Consider the following 24,212-nt stretch of genomic DNA (forward strand, 5'->3'; position numbering starts at 1 on the left):
CTCAATTAGAATTCTCTTGTTTAACGCTTTAGCAATGGTAATTTTAGTTTACTTACATTAAAATAGGAAAGGGACAACGCCAGCCACAGTTCCAGTGCTGTTTTTTTGTTATCTAACCAAATGATATAGGCTGGGAGGAGGAGGAACTGAGAGCAGAATAGCCAGATGATTAAATCAGTTGACGGGCTCGCCTCCTTCTTGCCCCCGCTAACACTAACCCCAGCCTCCACTCTCTCCTCCTCCAAACCATCTTGTATTACGCTCTTTTCTTCTACTACTGTTCTTCCCTTTAATTTCCGCAACTACTTTCCCCTCAAATCCCACAGCCCACAATCTTAGTGCCCACCCAACTGTAAAAAGCCTTTTAACAAGCTTCATTAAGTAATCAACTTAAGCCCACTAGGCCAATGCCGATGTCCACTTCACTGCAACCCAATGGCCAACTGCCCCGCTACCGTGATAAGTGACGGAGGTTGCTTCTCCTTCGACCGCTTAGTCAGTTTAAGGAGGGTTTTGATGGAGACAAGTAGGCCTAGAACGCAGGTTAATTCTAATATTTCTTTCTTCCTCCTCTTATTTTTTTTTTTCGTTTGTACTTTACTTACATCGATATTGTCCAGTGGATTCTACTTCCAATGTGTTAACAAAAAAAGGGGGAAAAAAAAAGAACTTTGTACCACTATGTTTCAAGATGAAGAAACAAAAGCATTCCATTATGACTTACCCAAAAAAAAAAAAAAGGAAAAGGAAAAGGCATTCCAGTTTCGGGAGGGGGAGTTTGGTGTTTCTGAGGTGAAATTTTCTATTTTCCTGACATGAGTATGTAGTTGAGGTAGTTGTCTTATTGAGCATGTCTGTTATAATGGTTCCTATATGATTTCAGGGTTATAAATCCTATGATGATGAAGAGAGTTATTGTCCAAAATTGGTATTCACTTTGATCCAGTAACTTGCTAGCTTATTAAATGCACTTCACGACATGCACTGACGTGTTTCATTCATTGAAATCTTTGTCATCAGGAAGCTTGGAGGAATCGATTCGAAACGGAGCTTAAGCGTTTCATTGAAGATGATAAGAAGCATGAGTTTGTGAAGCTACTAAGGAGCCAATCTGATATAGCTCACAAGTATTTTGACGAAGCAGGCCATCCACTATCATATTTCGTTTTAGATTACTGCTTGCAGTATTGTGCACTTAATTGTACAGAAGCATTGCTTGGAGGGGAGACTGGTGTAACGCTGAATTTAGATAAACTTGGAACGACTCCACTCCATTGGGCAGCAATGTCATTATCTCCTAAATTAACAAAGTATTGTCTAAAATCTGGTTGGCACTGCGACGGAAAAGATGATGACGGTTTACAGCCTTTAGATTGTGCTCTTCTTGGATTAAGGTCAAATTTCAATTATTATCCAAACCTTTATAATTGGCTACTAGGTTATTGCTAATTGCTATATTTCATGTAATTGCTGCAGGGACAGGGTTTTTTGGACTCGAGAACAATCACCGTACTCGTTGATTTTTGAGCTTACTGGAGAGGGAATGGTAAAGAATGTTATTGCCCTTTGTGATGGTTTTTGATGAAATCACAGTGTCCAAATTTGTTTCACACAGTATGGCTACTTATGTCTTATTAGGAACTGCTTTTTCCTTATTTTATTTTTGCCATTTTGTGGCAGATTGAGCCGACCCAGACTATGAGGTTGCTGATAGAAAATACGTCTGAATCAAATGTTTCTGAAATCATTTGTCGTTATGGAACAGAAGCAAAAATAGTAGAGTTGGCCATGTTGCTTATAGTGTCGACAGATATAAAACATATCAGGGTTGACAATCTTTACTTGCCCAGTAATGATGTTTCCTCAGTGGATCAGTTGACCTTACGCCAATTTGTTGTCAATGAGATTGTAATGCTTGAAAACAAGTTGCGTAATGTTGTGGCGGTTGGCAGCTACAATTTGGCACAGTGCAGGGAAATGAAGAAATCAATGATGTCTACGTTGTTGTTACTTGAGATTTTTCAGAGGACTGGGCCTGAGATCGGACGGGCTGTTAGACGGACAGGTCAAACTGTATGTTGCTCTAGTATTTTAACTCTTTTAATTTTCACTTGGGCAATTAATTTCTACATCATGTTTTTGTTATTTTGGGAAGGAGATTGAATAGTTGTTGCAAGTAATTTTGTTGTTCTCAGAGGAAAGCCAATAGTTTTTTTTTTTTTTATCTATCTTTACCTTTTCTATTTGTCATTTTAATGTATCAATGCATACAAAAAATAAGGAGGAAAAAATGAAATTTCTCAAAGTTTGAAGGGTCTTAAGATTTCAAAGGAAAAAACACCATATAACTTCACATAAAACTGACCTTCACTGGTGTACTTTGCTCCATCTTTGAGAATCTACTCTTATACCCCAAAAGCAGCAACTTGTCGAATGAGAGCTTTAAAGGGCAACATACTTTTGCAGAAATGAACATAAATTTAGGACCAAAGAGAAATCATCTTTCTCTTGAGGAATAACAGACTCAAGGAATCTGAAATTCCACATAATAGCTAAGAAAATAGAAGTGGATGGAAGAATCAGATAATGTTTGAAAGGTTAAAAGGTAGAAGAAATGGTCTGTCATTTGTTCTCTTAGTGGTGTTTAATTGGAGGCGCTGTACCACAGGATATTGTGGGCTTATGTGGTTAGAAGATTTGAAAGTCATCTTCTGCATTAGGCCTGTCATCCTCTCCACTGATGCTTGGTCTTTCCTATTTAACTGTCATGTGAAAAGGCAATTGGTGAAATCCTCAAATCTTTGAGGGAGCCTTAATGAAACGAGAATTGAAGAGGGAATAAGAGGAGGTAATATTTTTTGGGGGAGACAGAGTGGGCTTGGGTGGTTAGAAGATTCATGAGTCATCTTCTGCATTAGTGGTGTCATCCTCTGCTGTGATGCTTGGTCTTTCCAATTCAACTGACATTTAAACAGGCAATTGACGAAAATCCTCAGCCTTGCAAGGAGCCTTCATGAACAGAGGATGGAAAAGGGAAAAGAAGAGATAATGTTTCTTTGGGGCGGGGTGGGGGGGAAAGAGAGAGAAAGACATGTAACTGGTTTTCTGATGTACATGTCTGATGATAATTAATAATTGTCATCTTTTTTTCTTTTTCATGTTGCATATTTTGGTTCTGGACACACTTTAAATGAAGCTTAATCCTGATAAGAGATTTCTTGGTACCACTTGCTCCTGGAAATCAATTTGTTTCATTTTGTTGACAATGCACGCAACCTTAGAGTTTTTCCAGGTTGTGTGTTTGAAAAACGTGTATTATGCAGAAAGTGTTGAATGCTAGAGATTTTTGCCCCCCTTCTCTATGAGCATGCAAAATGTGTACAAGGCACAAATACTAGCACTTGGCGAGCACAAAGTCAAGTGTAAAGCTGTCACTGGTTCTTTTATATTTTTTCTGGTGTGAGATTGTAGATGGTAAATTTTTTTTTTTTTTGGTGTTATTGCATAAATACATCTACATAGTTGTATATATGTTAGTCTGTCTTTGTACCTACGAACATGAATATCAGAAGGATGCAAGTCACACCAATGTAAACAAGGATATATGTTATTACAGACACAGGCATATGTTTGTCCAAAATGCATGGGTGTAATCTCTTTTGATAGTATGGATAGATTTTTTTTTATTTCTTAATTTTATTTTGAAATTCAAATCTATCGTAGCTTGTCATTAGTGCATCAAATTCTGATGACTGCAGTATCCCTCAACACCTGATGCTATTGGACGCGTGTTTGAATGGTCAGACTTTAAATTGAGCAGCCAAGAGACTTCCTATCTTTTGATGTCAAGCTGTATGCCAATTTCATGTCCTGAACTCTTAACTCTTCGTCTTTTCTTTTCTGATTATTAGATGGTGCTTCATCTTGATCAGCAATACTGACACTTTAATTGTGTTTCTTGGTTTCTTTCGTGGTCATAAAAGTTAAGTTGGATCTACCAGCAGATAGAGTGCAACCTATTTCAGGTTTTTTGCGTGATCCTCCTTTATAAATTGATGTTGCTTGTTTCACAATTGGTTAACAGATTATTTTCAATGTCTGCTTCCAACCATGCAGAGGAGCGTCTACCTGGACTCCACAGTTATTCCCAGTCTGGCATACCAGAGCTAGATTCCTTCGAGACAATGGTATTGTAACTTATGAACTGTTCTCATGGGAACATCTGTTCTTGTGGCTTACTGACAAGAAGTCTGTTCTAGATGTTTGCTTTGAATGGTTATTTCGTAATACATTTAGGTTTGCTTTTTGGCATTTGACCATGTCAAGAGGTGAAAAAATATCAGTAAGCCTCTGTTTTATGAGTTGAAAAACATCACTTCAAGTTTGCCTTTAAAAGTTAATTAGATTTTGTCATTTCATAATCAACATTTTGGGCTTCAATTTAAATGGTCAATGAGCTTTTCCTGTCAAATATTGTTCTGTTTTCATATCATACTAGGGTAGGATGGAGAGTTTGGATTACAAATTATGTGTGGTGTTCCTTTCTGTTCTCTTTTACCATGAATGGTGGTCTCTTCTCTTTTACTATGAATGGTGGACTCTTCTCCTGGACAGTAGCTCTGTTGGTGGTGACACGGGTGGAATGAACCCAAGAGAAAATCAGGGGGGAGGGCTCAGTTTTTATTGTCGTTTATACAACTCTATGTGCATGAGTTGAACACATATATGCGGATGCACACATATATCACATAGGATGATTTTTGAGTCATCTGAGCACTTCGCCTGAGTCCATGCAACATGGCTTTTGAAGCATTATATGTGGTGGTTTTACAAGCACTCAATTTAACTTCCAATGTGTGTGTATTTCCGGTAGGCTTGTCTTTTGTTGCAAACTATGTTGATGGCTTTGATCAACCGGGAGCTTTCCCATTTTAGAATTACAACTCAGTTTTTGGTATATAAACTTTATATTAGACAAATTGTAGGTTCTTTAGACATATAGGTGATGGTCATCAAGTTGTGTTAGATGCTTTTCCAATGTCTACTTCTGAATGCAATGGTGGTTGCTCTGTCATCTATTTGTTTAGGCCTGTGCTCAGTCTTGTAATTTATCAACAAGAAGCTCTTGTTCTGATTTGCTAATGCGAATATCTGCCTGGAGCAAATTATTTTATGTATCCATGTACTCCAAGTAGTTATAGGCTCCTCATTATTTGTCAGCTTTTTCTGCCATCTCATTGCTTACCTAATTTAACTTGTCATCTTTAACAGCCTAATTTTGGGTGGGATGAAACTGATCCCGAGCATCAGAAGCTACTTCCGATGCGCACTGTAATTGAAAAGTTAAGGTAGGAAATATGTATGTCCTTAGTGCTTTCTTAGTGCTAAGTCTCACTTGGAATGTAATCTACACTATGACAACACCCCCCCCCCCCCAACAAAAAAAACAAAAAAAAACCCCCTGGTGGGGGCCTTCAAAAAAATTCTTGGCTCTTTTAGATGGGATGTTACACGGATTTTGTGTCCTTCTCCTCCCGTCCCCTGGTTTGTATCTTTGCCATGTGCATCTGTGGATCTTTCTTGTGCTTTCTTTTGAATTCATGCATTTTGTCCAGTCTGACTTTTTCTTCCCATTTTTCTTAGTTCTGCTGCAAGTGAATGGCAATGGAAACCAAGCGAATCCATATTTAAGTTGGTTATGATGCTTTTCCTTTTGAAAATGGTATGTTCTTCTTCTAATTCTGCTTTTGACATGTTACCTTTTTACCAATGTATTGAGAAAGAGCTAATTTTAGCATCAGTTGTGTTAAATCCATATTTAAGTTGGTTATGATGCTTTTCCTTCTGAAAATGGTATGTTCTTCTGCTAATTCTGCTTTTGACATGTTACTTTTTTACCAATGTATTGAGAAAGAGCTAATTTTAATATCAGTTGTGTTAAACTGACTGCACCTGTGGCAGAAAGAAACTTGGGGGATTGCTAGCTCACTTGCACAGAGCTCAGAGAAAATAAATGAGATTGCTTGCTGCTATGCCAAGGAGGGTAAACTGATTGAGTTGTCTATTATACTAATGATGGCAAGGGAGAAGGTCATGCGCCCAATTGTCTTTCAGATTAGGGGCGAGAAATCTCATAGGTCCATGACATTTCTACAGTTCGTCAATAGTGAATTGGCCCAAGCAATTGATCTGGAGTGCAGATTAACTGGAAGAAAGACAAAGCTAGAAGAAGAACTGAAAAAGCTATGCAAACAAAGGAAGTTGGTTATGATGTCTGCTCTTGGGCTGCTAGAAATTTTTGAGAAGGCTGGTGCTGCCCTTCAAACATACTTTTGGTCAGAGAGAGGAAATGTAGGTTTGCTTTTTAATTTCATCCTTTTAGTTTTGTTTAGCTTGCTTTAAGATGTCTGTAAAATTCTCATCTACTCGCACTGGTTTTTTGTGTAGGTTCTTGAAGTTTTTATTCTTTTTTTTTTAATTAATGTTTTGGTTGATGATTTGCACTTGTTGTGCTTGAGTTATGTTTGAGTGCATCAGAATTTGCGTCTTCCCTTTCCCCTTTCCCCTTGCAAGGCATAGGGTTTCCCCTTGAACCAAAAAGATTTGCATCTTCTCTGGTTTGTTACATTTACACTGCCTTATATGGTGTTTATTTTCAGGTGCAAAAGGAAAGAGTTATTAAAGAGGTCTCCGTGCTGCTATCAGAAGCTGGTTTCAACTTAAAAGAAGACATTGAACTGCATGATCCAGTTGACAGGTCTGTTCTTACTGTTCCTTGAACTCAGGATTTGGTTGCTCCTGTTGCTTCATTCCTCATCTATGTAAAATTGGTCAATTGCATTTAAATATAATCAATTCTTTTATAGCACACTTTGTAAGACCTTTGGAGTTTATGAATGAATGAAAAGTTGAGACATACATATGTGATGTAAGTATGCGTAATTGTGATAACATACATTTGTATTCATGTATTCAAAGTTGGATGGAGGTTGAACAACAGAATGAGGCACTACAAGATCCACACACGAGTTCCGGTATGTTAACAGTTGATGGTATGTTGATTTATTTAGTCTAGTCAAATAGTAGGCTGCCATGTTGCGCTACCATGTTTATAGGCCCGGAGTATGTGATGCTTCTCATATTGTCTAAATTTTTCACTGTATGCAGAAATGGCTACAGAAAGAGGATGTCAAATGCAACACCTTACAAGGCTGTCTTATGTGTTTCCGTGTGGTTTTGTTGAGACACATGTAAGGAAAACTAGAACGATCACCTCTCTTAAGTGGCATATTGCTGTCAGAAGTATTGATGACTTTTATGTGTACATCAATATTGCCGAACCACCATGTGTGTAAGTAAATTGGGCATAGGTTTTTATGGGAATCCATGTGTGAATTTGAATTTATTATCTATCACCTTTGAGTTGTGGCATGGCAGCACAGTTGCATGTAGGCTATGTATGCTTCATGTATTCTGTCGAGGGGAAGGGGATGGTGGTGGTTTCATCTCTTGAGATCATCAAATCTCATTCAATAGCAGTAAAATATATCATTTTGCCCCTTTTGAGTATGTCTCTATTAAGGAACCAACTGATTCGAGTCATTTTGCCTTTTGCACGTTAATTCGGACGGATGAAAGGGTTCATGTGGTGGTAGGCCCAATGACATGAGGAACTTTCTTTTCACACGATATCCAAGGGAGTGCTTTAATTTGCCATCTGGTGCCCAGTCTTTTCGTGCATTTTGGACATCAAAAGACAGTAAAGCCAGCTATTGTACTGGCTTTCCAAAAGCATTGGAGGTTCAAGGCGGTGCTGTGAGAGGAGTCGTCAATTCGCTCGTGCAGAAATTTCCAGCCAGCAAGCGTTTTGCCTCCGTTGCATTAGCAGTCATTAGACATGCTGCCTGATATCGAGTGCTATGTGAAAGGTAATGTGAAACAAGTTCTTTAGAACCTGCTACTTGTAAGTTCAGGTATTTTAGTTTAGGATGTTATGGTGGTTTGTTGATTACTTTTTAGGTCGCAGTCCTAGTAAATTTAGGTGTTTTGCGGTTCCATGTTGGTCTAGGACATGCTCATTGTAGGCCTACAAATTTGGAGGGTGGGTTTCTAAAGCATTTCTTTGCGTCGAGTGATGCGTATCCATGGGATGACGCTGGCTTCTTTTTTTATTTTTGACTTCGTTCTTCAAGTATTTGTGGAATTTGCGTGGTTGTATTCATAGTGGATAGATATTAAGGCATCGTTTATATGATTGCAGGAAGCTGGTAACAGAGATTACCTGGATTGTTGCTTGGCTGTAACACAGATGTAGTTGACTTTCTGCCCTAAGTTTCTGACTGTTCTGCAATACTCCAGTGAAATTATGCAGGCGCTGTGTTTTTTTTTTTTTTTTTTTTTTTGACTATTGTTTTCTGAGTGTTCACTAATTAGTAGTTTCCGCACTAGAATGTTAGAGGACGTGGACATGTTTTTAACTAAATAAAAAATATTCTGGGTTCATGTGTAAAGCTCAAAACTAGACGAAACCTTTCTTTCACTTCTTTTTGATGTACTTATGCTGCTGTTGCACTCGTGCCTTTGTTTTTATTTCCTTTTCATTGATTTTCCCACTCGTGAATTCTCATCCCAAACTGTCCTAAAGCCCTAACGAGTAGGAAGATGCGTTCTTAGAGCGAAACGCTCGATTACGTAATTTGTAAATGAATGTTCCAAGTGAGCTGAATTTCGCAACGTGGCCTTTAAAAAGGCTGGTCCGAGTAATTGTTTGTTGTGCCTAGCTGACATCGAACAATTGCTGGGATACATACAATTGAGGATCAAGAAACCACGGCATTTGCTGGAAAGTCTTATACAAAAAAAAGAAAAAAGAAAAAAAAGAAGAGTAAGTCAAACAACTTGAAACAATTCGATCTCCTACCTCAATTTTCTGGAAATCAGAAGCTTCACGGTGGAGTGAAATGCTTGCACCATTTGCAAATGGATCGCAAAAGGAAGTCTGTGAGGCCGAGACTTGGAGCAAATGGATCATTTAGCTTATGTCCGTGTTATTCGGAAGTAGTCACGGTTTTTAACATTTTTTTTTTAATGATCTAAACCCCATCTCAATGAAAATGCTTCTGCATGTGTGCGTGTATCGTAGGTTATAAAAGTTCTGGTGCTTATTACCTGTAATCTCCAGCTTTCACACCATAATCCGAAAGTAGTCTATAGTTTAAATTTTTTTTTTTTTATGCAGAATATAATAATGCTTCTTGTTGTGTCTATATTGCTCTTTGAGTATAATAGCCCGTTTTGCAACTGAATATATCATTGGGCAAATTCTACTTTGAGTTTGGTTGTTGTCTTTCAACATAAATATACGTTGCACCACGATCCATTTTTTTTAACTGTTTTGAAATATCTTTAGATAATTTGCTCATACCCTCTGCTTCATTTATGATTTGTTGGTCATTGACTTGCCATTTCTTATCAGTCAGCTACTGTCGAGGTGGATGGCCGGGAAATTAGAATAATAATAATCCTTTAGTAACTAGTTTTGCTTATTTTCAACATTTTGAAGTGACATTTAAAAAGTGGTTTATTGTCATTGCTTGTCATTTCCATCAAGGGTCTATTTCTTTCGATTGAAAACTTTTTTCTTGAGTTCATATGTTTTGTTGTATTACTGTCGAAGAAAATATTTCCCACATTAAACATTTTATACCTTACGATGTGAAATAACTTCCTTAAAAGATTTGCTGAAGTTAATTTCAGCTGCTTACACCCATCGCATTGTTCAATCTCACTCAGACCAACACCTACCGCTCCCATGATAGATAACTACCGCTTCAACAGTAGACAAATACACGAATAGAGATAGAAAAAACTTAGCCTGAGTAGCATGAAAGGGATTGTGGCAGTAACAATTACCTCTTGCCTTTGTTCTCCATATGTGCATCTCTCTTTTTCTCACCCTTACCCATTCAAAGACAAGCGTATATTGACATATCCTCATCGAATACCTGCAAAATTAGACTAAAATCTATGGGGGTTAGGAGAAATTGCAATCTTGAGAGAGAGAGAGAGAGGGGATGGATCTCCGATCAGCGGTAAGAGAGTGTGAAGCCACCACTAGCCCAAATCCCAATAGAGAAAATTGCAACGGAATAGAGAGGGGAGATTCTGATGGCTCGTGCTTCGATCTTAATGGTGACTTTCGAGGAACTGGCGGGATTTGGGGAGTTCTGTGGTGGCGTGATGTAGCATGCAATGGAGATTGCTGGTGAAGGGAAACTAGTAGGCATAGGCCCCAATTTGATCTTGCGATTTTCACATGTTGAGAATTAAACCCAACACAAGAAATTAAACCATCTTGTTGAGAATTAAACCCAAGTTTTTTCTGGGAAAATTACTTTCAAGTAAGATGTCTTCCCATGGATGGCATTGTACACCCTACCAAACGGGCCCTCAGTTTTCTGCATTTTCAAACCCTAACTTCTTTGTTTATGCTTGAAATCCAGCTTCATGCATTTGCAAATGGTGCAAGTACGACTCCACTATGAAGCTTACAACGCCCTGCATTGTTCCGTGTCAGCTTGCAGCGACATTATTCCGTGCGCCTGCACTTTTAAGGCCCTATTGCGATATTCGGATACGTAATCGAGCCTTTTCTTCTAAGAACACCTCTTCTTAATTGCAATGGGATATGGAAGCTTGGGATGAGACTCAAGCTGGACAATCAATAAAGGTGGTTAAGAGAAGTACATTAACAGGAAGAAACCCCCAATCTAGGGGCCCGGGTTTTTTCGGTTGGGGGCGGTGGTGGGAATTGTGGAAGTGGTGATGGATAAGTTAATACTTTGAACTTCAGTCGTGAACCCAAAATCCTCAGTTAACATGTTCATGTCCGGTCAGATTCTAGTGCAGATACTACCACTGAGGGGGCAAAATAAGAAAACACCAACAAAATGAAACAGCACCTTAAATCCTCAAATAATTCAACTCCTACAGATACGCAGAGTACTAATATTTTAAGCAGAAAGTCAACTGCCTCTTATATCAGGCAAGAAACAATCTACCACTCTCCAAAACCAGCTCTCTGCGATCACTTTGATGATGCCTTGGGAATCCACCATATATAGATATTTCAAGAACCCCGTCAAAAATACAAAGCAGGCAGCATCACATATATAGATATGCATCACATAACTCAAAACAGAGCTTTAGAAACCCACAAAATTGGCTAAACAATGTGCGCGTCGAAGTCCCACATGAAACTAAAGAATACCTAAATCTGCCAGGACTGCGACCCAAAAAGTAATCGACCAAACAACCATAACACCCTAAACTAAAATACCAGAATTTACAAGGAACAACCTTTATCCGGGTTCTAAAGATCATGTTTCACATTACCTTCCGTTTAGCATTCTATGAGGCTCCTCTTATGAGTTTCTTGGCTGCTAATGCAACGGAGGCAAAACGCTTGCTGGCTGGAAGTTTCTGCACGAGCCAATTGACTCCTCTCACAGGTTCCACTTGAACCCCAAATGCTTTTGGAATGCTGGTACAATACCTGGCTTTACTGTCTTTGGAAGTCCAAAATGCACGAAATGACTGGGCACCAGATGGCAAATTAAAGCACTCCCTTGGATATCGTGCAAAAAGAAAGTTTCTCATGTCATTGGGCCTACCACATGTAGCCTTTCATCCGAAATAACATGCAAAAGGCAAAATGGTTCCAAATCAGTTGGTTGAAAAAAATACTCAAAGGGGCACCATATTTGCTACAATTGAAATTGACATTTGATTTCCGCGGATGAAAGAATGACCATCCCCAACAGATTTACATGAAGCATAGACTACATGCAATTGTGAAGCCACAAATCCAAGGTCATGATAAATTCAAATTCATGCAGATTCCCATAAAAAATCTATGCCCAATTTAATTGCATGGTGATTCTGCAATAATTTAGTCACTACTTCAGACGGCAATAGGCCACTTAAGGAGGTGAAAGTTCTTCTTTTCCTTACATATGACTCAACAAAACCACATGGCAGCACGTAAGATTGTCTTGTAAGGTGTTGCCTTTGACATCCTCTTTCAGTAGCCATTTCTGCGTTCAGCGAAAAGTTAGACAAATGAAAAGCATTACGTATTCTGGGCCTATTAAACAGATCAACGTACCATCAATCTTGCTTAGATCTCGTAACACATCAGAACTCTTGTGTGGGTCTTGTAATGCCTCGTTCTGTTGTTCAACCTCAATCGAGCTTCAAATACCATGAACAAAAAATGTATGTTATCATTAAAATGTGTACTTACACCGCATGTGTACGTCTCTCCTTTTCTATCTTTATAAACTACTTCAAAGTTTACTACGTTTGCAAAAATATCATGAAGTTTGTATTATTTCAGAATTGATTCTACCCAAATGCAATTGATCAATTTGTGAAAGCGGAGGATGTAGGAAGAAACAGGAGCAACCAAATCTTGAGTCCCAAGGAACGGTAAGAACAGACCTGTCAACTGCGTCATGCAGTTCAATTTCTTCTTCTTTTAAGTCAAAACCAGCTTCTGATAGCAGCATGCAGACATCTTTGATAACTTTTTCTCTTTGCACCTAAAAATAAACACCATATAAGGCAGTGTAAAGGAAGAAACCAGGGAAGATGCAAATTCCAATCGCTCAAACATAACTCTAGCTCTACACTTGTGAATCATCCCAAAAAACAAAAAATCTGCAACAACCCATACATAAAGTCATAAACCAGTACCAGTAGACGGGGAATTTATGCAAATTAACAAATTGTTACATTTACACAGTTTTAAGAAGTTCATTCAAACAACAGACATCTTAAAGCAAGTGAACCCCAGAAAAACAATGAAACTTAAAAGCAAACCTACATTTCCTCTCTCTGACCAAAAATATTTTTGAAGGGCAGAACCAGCCTTCTCAAAAATTTCAAGCAGTTCAAGAGCAGACATCATATTCAACTTCCTTTGTTTGCATAGCTTGTCCAACTCTTCTTCTAGCTTTGTCTTTCGTCCAGTTAATCTGCACTCTAGATCAATTGCTTGAGCCATTTCGCTGTTGATGAACTGTAGAAGTGTCATGGACCTCATACATTTCTCACCCCTAATCTGAAAGACAATTGGGCACATGACTTTCTCCCTTGCCACCAAGAGTATGATGGACAACTCAATCAGTTTACCCTCCTTAGCATAGCAGCAAGAAATCTCATTGATCTTCTCTAAGTTCTGTGCAAGTGAGCTAGCAGTCTCCCAAGTTTCTTTCTGCCAAAGGTACAGTCAATTTGACGTGATTAACACTAAATCTATCTCCTCCTCAATATATTGGTAACAGGTAACATGCCAATAGCTGAATTAGTAGAAGAACAAACCATTTTCAGAAGGAAAAGCATGATAACTAACTTAAAAGTTGATTCCTTCGGTGTCCACTGCGATATATTTGCACCAGAACTTTAAAAAAGGGGTAAAAAAAAGAGTCAGAATGGAAAAAATGTATGGAACCAAGAGCAAGATCGAGATAGATCCACAGATGCATGTGGCAGAGATACGACAACCCCCCGGGGGGGGGGGGGGGGGGGACAAGGACACGTCTAGGTATTTCCTACCATAACTTTTCAATTGCAGCACGCATTGGAAGCAGTTTCTGATGCTCAGGATCACTTTCATCCCACCCAAAATTAGGCTGTTCAAGAGAACGAGTTAAATTAGCTAAGCAAGTGATGGCAGAAATAGCGCACTAAACCACAAAGAGGAACCTGTAACTACTTGGAGTACTTTTAGATACACAAAAAATTTGCTCCAGGCAGGTATCTACTTAGCAAATCAGAACATGATATATTGCTAGATTGAGATCCAAATGAAGTATCAAGAAAGACAAGAATACTCCAACAATTGGTTGAGTTTGGCCTTAAATTGACGAGTGCCCCCACAGACCTAAACTAATAGATCATGTATCCACCGTTGCTTGCAGAAGAATATAGTGGAACTGCATCTAAAGCAAGTTGATTATCACCTAGGTCTCTTAAGAACCGAGAATCTATCTAACGCAAAGATTATATACCATAAAATGAACGGTAATTCTACAAAGGATAGCTCTGGGTTGATCAAAACCTTGAACACATTTTGCAGAAAGAGGCAAATCTAACAGAAGCATACACATATTGGAAGTATAAATAAGAACTTAAAAACAACCAGATCTAAAACCTAATGCTTCAGAGGCTATGTTGCACGCATCTATAGTCAGATTGGTTAATTTTTCTCAAAATCATCTTATTTGATGTGCCTCTGCATTCGTATGCATGTCTAACTCATGCACACAGTGTATAAACAACAATAAAAACTTTGAACCCTCTTCTACCCCTCTATTTTCTCTTCTTGTGTTCATTTCTGTCATGTCACATCCAACAGCGCTACTACCAAGGAGAAGAGTCTATGGTTCATGGTAATAGATAACAGGAAGGAGCATCAACATATTCAAGGTTGTAAATCAACTCTACATCCCACTCTTGTCAAGATAAAAACAGAACAGCCCGTGACAGGACAAGCTCATTGACCATATAAATTGTCGAAGATAATCTCCCATGATTATCTCCCATGATCATGGAATTTTATTGCTTATGATCAATCAAGTTTGAATAGATTAACTAAATAAAAGATAGGATGTGAGTAGATTACATAATCCCTGAAATCATGGTTCTGTTACCTTAAGTTGTGACAGAATTGTGATAGGGTTGCCCTATAAATGCCTACCTTGTAAGCATATTCTATGTGTGGAAAATAAAGAAAAGCAGAGTTTTGTTTATTTCCTTTTCTTTTTTGAAGCTTACATGGTATCAGAGCTCCGGCTGTATACCAATTCCTGTCCTTGAACTACCGAGCAGCCATGACTGGATCTAAGGAGTCTACTGCTCACACAAGAGAAGACTCATCCTCTTCTTCAATAGTTACCCAAACTACGGATTACTCTGCTTTCCCTGCAAATAACCGTTCATAAATTAAATGATTCCAATTATCTGGAATGGGCTCAATCCGTAAAACTCGCTATTGATGGCAGAGGTAAACTCGGCCACCTTACTGGAGAAATTCACCAGCTGCTGAAGATTCCAATTTGAAGAGATGGCATTCAGAGAACTCTCTAGTTATCACTTGGTTGATAAACTCTATGGAACCAGCGATAGGAAAGCCACATTTATTTTTGCCCACAGCCAAAGATGCGTGGGACGCTGTTCAGGATATGTATTCCGATGTAGAGAATTCGTCTCAAATTTTCAATCTCAAGACAAAATTGTGGAAATCAAGACAAGAAGAGAGAGATGTTACAACCTATTACAATTAGATGGTAACTTTATGGCAGGAATTGGATCTTTGTTATGAAGATGAATGGGACTGTCATGCAGACAGCGTTCAATACAAGAAACGGGAGGAGAACGATAGAGTCTATGTCTTCCTGGCCGGACTAAATCAAGAACTTGATGAGGTGCGAGGTCGTATTTTGGGCAGGAAGCCTCTTCTTCCCTCCATTCGTGAAGTATTATCCGAGGTCAGGAGAGAAGAATCAAGGCGTAAGGTGTTGCTAAAGTCCAAGGCAGAGTGTGAAGTTGAGATTTCAACATTGGTTTCTAAGGGAACAGATTTGGACTGAGATAAACAAAGGAAGCCCTGGTGTAAACATTGTAAAAGCCTGTGACACACAAAGGACGCGTGCTGCAAATTACATGGAAAACCATCGAATTTCAAGAAGAAAAATGGAGGTGATAGCAAGGCATTGCAGACTGTGAATGAGGATTCTCAAAAGCAACAAACCGACTCTGAGACACCGGCCTTCACAAAGGAACAATTAAGCCAACTATACAAACTCTTTAAATCTCCACAATTTTCAGTCACTAAGCAAAAAAGCTTCACTCCTTTCTGTTCTTTTGCTAAAAATAGTAATCATTTTACTGTTGCTCTTTCATGTAAAACATCAAATGCATCTTGTCCACGGGTTGTATGGGTTATTGATTCTGGGGCCACTGACCATATGATCAGTTCGTCATAATTATTTTCAACTTACAATCCATGTACAGGCAATAAAAAGGTCCAGGTTGCTGACGGATCATTATCCGTTATAGTTGGCATAGGTTCCGTTGTCATCTCTCCTACTCTAACACTTCGAAGAGTTCTTCATGTTCCAAATTTATCATGCAATTTGCTGTCCATAAGTAAATTAACCAGGGATCTCAAATGTCGGATTAATTTTTTCACTTCTTTATATGAGTTTCAGGAACTAACCACGAGGAGGATGATTGGATATGCTTGAGAAAATGGAGGACTTTACTTCCTTGAAGATGGATCAAATGTGACGACCAATCAAAAACACATGTTATGGGTCCGTCTCAATTACTAGAAACAAAGAGATTATGCTATGACACTTTAGACTTGGACATCCTAGTTTTTATTACATGAAATATTTATTACCAGATTTGTTTAAGAATAAGGATTCATCTTCCTTTCAATGTGAAATCTGCGAATTGGCTAAACATCATCGATCTACATTTTTTATACAGCCTTATCAACCCTCAAAACCGTTTTTTCTATTACATATTGATGTTTGGGGTCCCTCTAGAATTTCAACTCGGTCTGAAAAAAAATGGTTTGTTACATTCATCGATGATCCACAAGAGTTTGTTGGATTTATTTGTTAAGAGAGAAATCAGAGGTTGCAAGTGTGTGTCAAAATTTCTACGACATGGTTCTGACCCAATTTCAAGAAAAAATCAAAATTGTTTGGAGTGACAACGGAAAAAAATATTTCAATAAAATTTTGGGAATTTTTTTCTTAAAAAAGGGATTGTGCATCAAAGCTCCTGCAATGATACCCCATAATAGAATGGGGTAGCTGAAAAAAAAAATAAACATCTTTTAGAAGTGGCAAGGGCATTACTTTTTTCAAGAAATGTTCCTAAATATCTAAGGGGTGAAGCAATTTTAACTGCTACATATCTCATAAATAGAATGCCCTCAAAAACCTTAAATTTCCAAACTCCTTTGAATTTTTTCAAAACACATTATTCCATTTCTCGATTAATATATGAAATCTCATTAAAGATGTTTCAGTGCACAGCCTTTATTCACAATCATGAATAGGGTCAAAGTAAGTTAGACTCTTGAGCAAGAAAATGCATTTTTTTTGGATATGCACCCACGCAAAAGGGGTATAAATGCTTTGATCCCATTTCGAAAACAATGTTTGTAACCATGGATGTAACATTTTCTAAAGATCAACCTTTTTTTGGAGATCCTCTTCGGGGGGACTCGGCATATAGAAGAACTTGTAGAAGATGATTTTTTCGTATTAAAAATCAAATTCCTGATCAAAGTTTTATTGATAGGGGAATCGATTTTCCTGATTTTTTAGAAGAATCTACAGCACAATTTCCTCAACAAGAATCTTTTCAAGATAATAATCCTGAACAATCAAATGACTCTCTTCAATTTGCCCGTCAAAAGGATTTTGAAAAACTTGAAAATTTTGATCAGGGATTAGAAGAGGATCTCTTATCTTTAGTGGCAATAACAGAGTCAAATTCTCTTAGTGAAAGAGATGGAAACGCAACTTAAAAAATCTGAAAACCTATGTCAAGAAAAATTATCGAGCAGAAGAAAAGGCTCCCCCTTCTCTTCACAACAAGGAATCCGAACCTAGAGCAGAGTTTGATGTGTTTGAGTCCTCAGATAAAGTTTCCTCTGATTCAAAGATTGCTGATTGGAATCTTCCTATTGCACTTCAAAAGGGAGTGCAAAGTTATCCCTTACTTTCTTGACATTTACTTCACAACTTTCTTTTGTGAAAATTCCAAAGAATGTACACGAAGCATTACAAGTTCTAGAGTGGAGAAAGGCTATTGAAGAGGAGATGTATGCTCTTCAGAAGAATCAAACATGAGAAGTAACAAACCTGCCACAAGCAAAAAAAGCATTAGGGTGTAAATGGGTCTTTACCATCAAGTATAATTCCGATGGGACATTGGAACGACACAAAGCTCGTTTGGTGGCTAAAGGCTTTACTCAAACCTACGGGACCGACTATTTGAAACTTTTGCTCCAATGGCAAAATTAAACGCTATTAGGGTGCTTCTCTCAATGGCAGTAAATCTTGATTGGCCACTCCAACAACTTGTTGTCAAAAATGCATTTTTAAATGGAGATTTAGAGAAAGAGGTGTACATGAATTCTCCCCCTGGATCTAAAGGGAAGTTTCAGTCTAGAGTTTGCAAGCTAAAAAAATCGTTATATGGTCTCAAACAATCTCCTAGGGCCTGGTTTGACAAATTTACTAGGTCAGGAAATGATCAAGGCTATACCTAAGATCAGAGTGATCACACCATGTTTGTTAAACACTCCAAAGACGGGAAGATAACAGTACTCATTGTGTATGTGGATGATATCATTCTCACAGGAGATGACTTAATTGAGATGGAGCTGTTGAAGAAAAGTCTTGCTTCTAACTTTGAAATCAAAGAATTGGGAACACTATGAAATTTCTTAGGGATGGAGGTAGCTTGGTCCAGGAAGGGCATAGTTGTGTCCCAACGCAAGTATGTTATGGATCTTTTAAAGGAAATAGGGATGAGTGGATGTCGACCTGCAGACACTCCTATGGATCCAAATCACAAGTTAGCAGATATAAAAGATGGAACACCAGTTAATACTGCTCGATATCAAAAGTTAGTGGGCAAAGCTAATTTACTTGGCTCACACTTGTCCTGATATAGCCTTTTCAGTGAGTGTTGTGAGCCAGTTTATGCACTCTCCATATGAAGAGCACCTTGATGCAGTATATCGAATTCTGAGGTACTTAAAAAGTACTCCAGGAAAGGAATTGTTCTTTAAAAGGAGAGATCGAAAGACTGTTGAAGCTTATACAGATGCTGATTGGGCAGGATCAGTCATTGATAGAAGATCAACCTCGGGGTATTGTACATTTGTATAGGGCAATTTGGTTACTTGGAGAAGTAAGAAACTAAGTGTTGTAACTCGTAGTCGTGCAGAGGCAGAGTACCGGGCTATGGCTCATGGTGTGTGTGAGATGTTATGGCTGAAGAGAGTTTTAGAGGAGCTGAAAAAACCTATTGAACTTCCAATGAGGCTCTATTGTGACAACCAGGCGACAATTAGCATAGCTCACAATCCTGTGCAACATGATAGAACCAAACATATTGAGATTGACCGCCACTTCATAAAAGAGAAACTTGAAGGAGGAATTATCTTCATGCCATTCATTCCATCAGCTCAGCAGATAGCTGACATTCTCACCAAAGGACTCTCTAGACCAAATTTTGAACTTCTTACAAGTAAGTTGGGCATGATAAATATATACGCACCAACTTGAGAGGGGGTTGTCAAAGATATTATCTCCCATGATTATGGGATTTTATTGCTTATGATCAATCGAGTTTGAATAGATTAACTAAAATAAAAGATAGGATATGAGTTGATTACGTAATCCCTAAAATCATGATTCTGTTACCTTAAGTTGTGGCAGAATTGTGATAAGATTGTCCTATAAATGCCTACCTTGTAAGCATATTTTATGTGTGGGAAAATAAAGAAAAGCAGAGTTTTGTTTATTTCCTTTTCTTTTTTAAAGTTTACATAAATGAACCCAAAATGTTGATAGGTAAAACGACAAAGACTTAATTAAATTTCAAAGACAAAACCATAAGTGATTTTTCAGCTAATAAAACATATTAATACTTTGTGGCCTCTTTAACATGTTCAAATGCCAAAAAGGAAACCTATTTGAACAAGGCAACCTAAATGTTATTAGGAAGCAACCATTTTAAGACAAACTTCTAAAATAGACTTCTAGTAGGTAAGTGACAAGACAAATGGTCCCACAAAAAGTTCATAAGTTATCAATACCATTGTCTCAAAGGAATCTAGCTCTGGTAAGCCAGACCTGAAATAAGAGTGGAGTCCAGGAAGCTGCTCTTCTGCATAGTTGCAAGCAAACATATGAAAATAATCACAAATCAACCGTGAAACAAGCTACACTAAATCATAAAACAGGCTGAGAGAAAAACCTGAGCTAGGTTGCATTCTAAGTTCTGGTATATCCAATTTTACTTTCATGACCAAAAGAAACCAAGAAATACAAGTCAGTGTCAGTATTGCTGATCAAGATGAAGCACCGTGGAATCATCAGAAACTAAAGACATAAACTAAGGCAAAAGAAAAGACGAAAAATTAAAGTTCAGCAAATAAAATTTGCATCCTACATGGTTTAAAAAGATATGAAGTCTCTTGGCCGCTCAATTTGAAGCCTGAATCTTCAAACACGCGTCCAATACCAGCAGCTGTTGAGGGAAACTGCAACCATCATAATTGGTGCACTAATGACAAACTATCACAGATTTGAATTAAAAAAACCTAGCCATCCAACAAACAAGAGATCACATCCATCCATTCATCTTTTTTGGACAAACATATGTTTGTTTGTGTGTAAAGATATATGCTTGTCTACATTTATGTGATATTGCATCCTTCCGATATTCATGTGATATTCAGCACTTTATGCATAATAGTTTTCCAAGCAAATCTGGAAAAACTCGGGAGTTGTGTACATTTTCAACCAAATGAAATAAATTCATTTCTATGACAAGGAGCATCAGAAATCTCTTTGCAGGATTAAAATTCATTTAAACTGTGTCCACAACCAAAATATACAACATTTCTATGACAAGGAGCATCAGAAATCTCTTTCCAGGATTAAAATTCATTTAAACTGTGTCCACAACCAAAATATACAAGATGCCAACTTTTTCAAAAAGGAACTTCAGAAAACAATTAAGGAACTCTCTCTCCCCCCCTCCCCCCAATCCCACCCCAAATTATTAAATCCTTTTTCATTCTCATTTCATGAAGGTTACCTGCAAGATTGAGGATTTTCACCAATGGCCCGTTCACATGTCAGTTGGATTGGAAAGACCAAGCATCAATGCTTTCCAATTGAAAACCACTAAGACGACAAATGGCAGATTATTAAATCTGCCTTTTAACCCTTTTATCATCTTCTGAATTCCCCATCTACTTCTGTTTTTATGACAATTATGTGGAATTTCAGAATCCATTTGTCTTTCCTATTCCTGAAGAGAAAGAAAATTTTTCTTTGTACCAAAATTCATTTTCCTTTCTGAAAAAGTATCTTGGCCTTTAAAGTTCGCATTTGACAAGCTGCTGCTTTTGGGGGGATGACAGAAGAATTTCAGATATGAGAAAAATAAGACAATGAAGCCTAGTTTTATGTGAAATTTTTTGGTGTTTTCTCCTTTGAAATCTTAAGACTCTTCCAACATTGAGAAAGTTCATTTTTTCTCCTTTATGTATGAATTAATATATTAAAATTAAAAAGAGAAAAGCCATAGATAGAGAAAGAACTATTGGCTTTCCTCTTAGACAACAAATTCACTTGCAACACCTATGACATCTTCTTCCCAAAGTAACAGAAACATGAAGATGCAGAAATTAGCTGCCTAAGTGAAAAATTGAAAGAGATTAGATACTAGAGCAACATACAGTTTGCTCTGCCAGACTAACAGCCAATGCAATCAGACGATGAGTCCTTTGAAAAATCTCAAGTAACATTAGTATAGACATCATTGATTTCTTCATTTCCTTGCACTTCGCCAAACTGTAGCTGCCAACCAGCACAAGATTACGCAACTTGTTTTCAAGCATCACAATCTCATTGACAACGAATTGGCGCAAGGTCATCCGGTCCACTGAGGAAACATAACTACTGGGCATGTAAAGATCGTCAACCCTGATATATTTTCTATCTGTGGACAGTATAAGCAATGTGGCCAACTCTATTATTTTTGCTTCTGCTCCATAACGACATATGACTTCAGAAACATTTGATTCAGACATCTTTTCTATCAGCAACCTCATAGTTTGAGTGGCCTCAATCTGCCACAAAATGGCAGAAAAGAAAATAATCAAACATCAGTTCCAAATAAGATGTAAGTAGCCATACTGTGAAATAAATTTGAACACTATGATTTGATCAAAAACTATCACCAACAGTAGTAAAATTCCTTACCATTCCCTCTCCAGTAAGTTCACAAATCAACAAGTACAGCGATTGCTCTTGAGTCCAGTAAACCCTCCTCCTACAGCAATTAAGCGAAGTGTAGCAACTAGCAAAAAACTAGTATTCAATTACAAAAGTTTGGATAACAACTGAAAATTGACCTTACTGCAAAAAGAGCATAATCTATAGGCAGTAGACCGTCATAATCTGTTCCACGGTTGGGAACTTTCGCATCAGCACACCAACCACATTTTAGACAATATTTGGTGAATTTAGGCCATAATAATGACGCTGCCGTATGGAGTGGGGATACTCCAAGTTCATCTAAATTCAGGGTCACACCAGTCTCCCCTTCAAATAATGCTTCTGTACAATTAAGTGCACGAAACTGAAGGCAGTGCGTTAAAATGAAAGATGACAGTGGAAGGCCTTTTCTGTCAAAACACTCCTCAGCTATATCAGATTGGCTTTTTAGCAGCTCCACAAGCTCATGCTTCTTATCATATTCAATAAGATGCCTAATCTTCTCTCCAAACCGGTTCCTCTCAGCATCCTGATGACGAAGATTTCCAAGAAAGGACATCAGTAAATATTTTGAAGTGCATTTAATAAGCTAGCAAGCAATTAGACTAAAGTGAATACCAGCTTGGGACAATGCCTCTCTTCATCATTGGAGGATGAAAACCCCTGAAATTAATAAGGAAAATTTGTTAAACACATACTCAATGAGAGAACTACCTAAAGTACATACCCATGTCCACAGGCACCATGGATAGGCAGGAAAACAGAAAATTTCACCACAGAAACACCATAAACCCCGCCTATCAAAATTGGAATGGTTTTGTTTCATCATTTTGTAAATATTGGTAAGTTTTTCCTTGTCCTCTTTTTCTTTAGTTTACATATCTGGGTTTTAAGTTACGACCGAATACATGAACCAGGATGGCAAAAGAGAAGAAAGTAGTATCAATTATCCATACATTTTTTGGAAATGAAATATACTTGTTTTCTTTTCTTTCAAATGGGGGGACATTTCTACAACAGGATATGATAAGCAGAATGGAAAATACTCAACCGGCACGCACATGAGAGGACTTCCTGCACTTGTTCAACAGACTAGTTACAGGCATTTTATTTACTCCACCCAACTTTTGGAGAAAAATGAAAAGATTCAAATCTTGAGAAGCTAATGAACTTGTCCTCTCTGTTTATTCTGTTTTTTAGCTCTTCAAAATCAATCAGAACACTAGGAACCTTTGTGTATTCCTGTACTGGAAATCCCTTCAGGTTCTGTCAAAACACTGTGGACCTTTGCGTATTCGTCTCCCAGAAATCTCTCCAGATTCTATCAAAAGAAACTTACTTTCCTAGAACTTAACCATGAATAACACACCAAAAGATACCACTTAAATACAATTTTGCATAAAAAACTAACATAACTAACCTAAACAAGATACAAACTTTTGAGAGAACTGCCTAGTTGAATGCCTCTATATGTATGAACTAGAGATGACATGCAGGGAGAACCCTGTCACTGTAGCTGTATTTGAGGGGGAAAAAAGCCAAAGTGTAATTCTTGACTTATGAAATGACAGCTTCAACTTTTCAAGAGTTCATCCCGACACTTGGGCCATACATGGATTGAAAACGAAGCACGAAGAGAAGATATAAGTGTCGAAAGGAACCTATAAAAAACGAAACCCAAGTGTCCGAGTCGACCCATTCCAACTCAGGACCAAACAATCATAATAACAGTAGTATTTTTTTTTTAATGGTAGTAATAATAACAATACTAATGAAGCAGTCCATCTGCTTTGCTAAGAAAGTTGATGCAAAATCAATGACAAATTCCCAAGAACATCTAAAAATATTGATGCGTAGAATTCATTGGACAAAATCAATGTAAGAAAAAGTACAACAAAAGCAATAAAACACTAACCGCCATAGAACTCTCTTAAGACAAACTTGTCTCCTAAACCCTCGTCACCAGAGCAGCAGGAAGCAGAAAGAAGAGGAGGACCAGGCGACCAGCCGGATGAGGAGCGAGTGAAGGAGCTTGCATGAGCAAAGGAGAAGAAATAGCCCAATAAAATTAGATGGTTACTACAGGGGGGAGTGGGCTGTTGG

General features: G+C 37.9%; 2 protein-coding genes across 6 annotated transcripts; one reads left to right on the forward strand and one right to left on the reverse strand.

Annotated features, from left to right (window-relative positions):
* The first annotated feature begins 124 nt into the window (after positions 1–124).
* Positions 125–8,491, forward strand: LOC113760389. 3 transcript variants are annotated; one of them, XM_027302945.1, is made up of 16 exons: positions 125–543; positions 884–928; positions 1,021–1,394; positions 1,477–1,546; positions 1,681–2,073; positions 3,759–3,867; positions 3,984–4,025; positions 4,117–4,187; positions 5,272–5,348; positions 5,644–5,722; positions 5,962–6,351; positions 6,660–6,757; positions 6,979–7,052; positions 7,168–7,250; positions 7,639–7,928; positions 8,261–8,491. In XM_027302945.1, the coding sequence occupies exons 1-15, from the start codon at positions 436–438 to the stop codon at positions 7,906–7,908; spliced, it is 2,283 nt and encodes a 760-aa protein (XP_027158746.1). In that variant the 5' UTR covers positions 125–435; the 3' UTR covers positions 7,909–7,928; positions 8,261–8,491. The 3 variants fall into 3 exon arrangements, with proteins under 3 accessions (XP_027158746.1, XP_027158748.1, XP_027158747.1); XM_027302947.1 differs by having other exon boundaries at positions 6,979–7,034; XM_027302946.1 differs by having other exon boundaries at positions 3,759–3,852.
* A 2,331-nt stretch (positions 8,492–10,822) lies between these two features.
* On the reverse strand, positions 10,823–24,119 carry LOC113761003. 3 transcript variants are annotated; one of them, XM_027303792.1, is made up of 15 exons: positions 24,025–24,119; positions 22,728–22,772; positions 22,247–22,638; positions 22,095–22,164; positions 21,569–21,961; positions 20,272–20,362; positions 20,077–20,118; positions 19,916–19,986; positions 13,618–13,694; positions 13,384–13,462; positions 12,887–13,276; positions 12,502–12,602; positions 12,167–12,252; positions 12,013–12,095; positions 10,823–11,682 (listed from the first exon to the last, which is right to left on the reverse strand). In XM_027303792.1, exons 1-15 carry the CDS (start codon positions 24,028–24,030, stop codon positions 11,410–11,412), a joined length of 2,199 nt encoding a protein of 732 aa, XP_027159593.1. In that variant the 5' UTR covers positions 24,031–24,119; the 3' UTR covers positions 10,823–11,409. The 3 variants fall into 3 exon arrangements, with proteins under 3 accessions (XP_027159593.1, XP_027159594.1, XP_027159595.1); XM_027303793.1 differs by lacking the exons at positions 13,384–13,462; positions 13,618–13,694; XM_027303794.1 differs by lacking the exons at positions 22,728–22,772; positions 24,025–24,119 and having other exon boundaries at positions 22,252–22,355.
* Between the last annotated feature and the right edge of the window lie 93 nt (positions 24,120–24,212).

Source organism: Coffea eugenioides, chromosome 2, assembly GCF_003713205.1.
Source record: "Coffea eugenioides isolate CCC68of chromosome 2, Ceug_1.0, whole genome shotgun sequence".
NCBI lineage: Eukaryota > Viridiplantae > Streptophyta > Magnoliopsida > Gentianales > Rubiaceae > Coffea > Coffea eugenioides.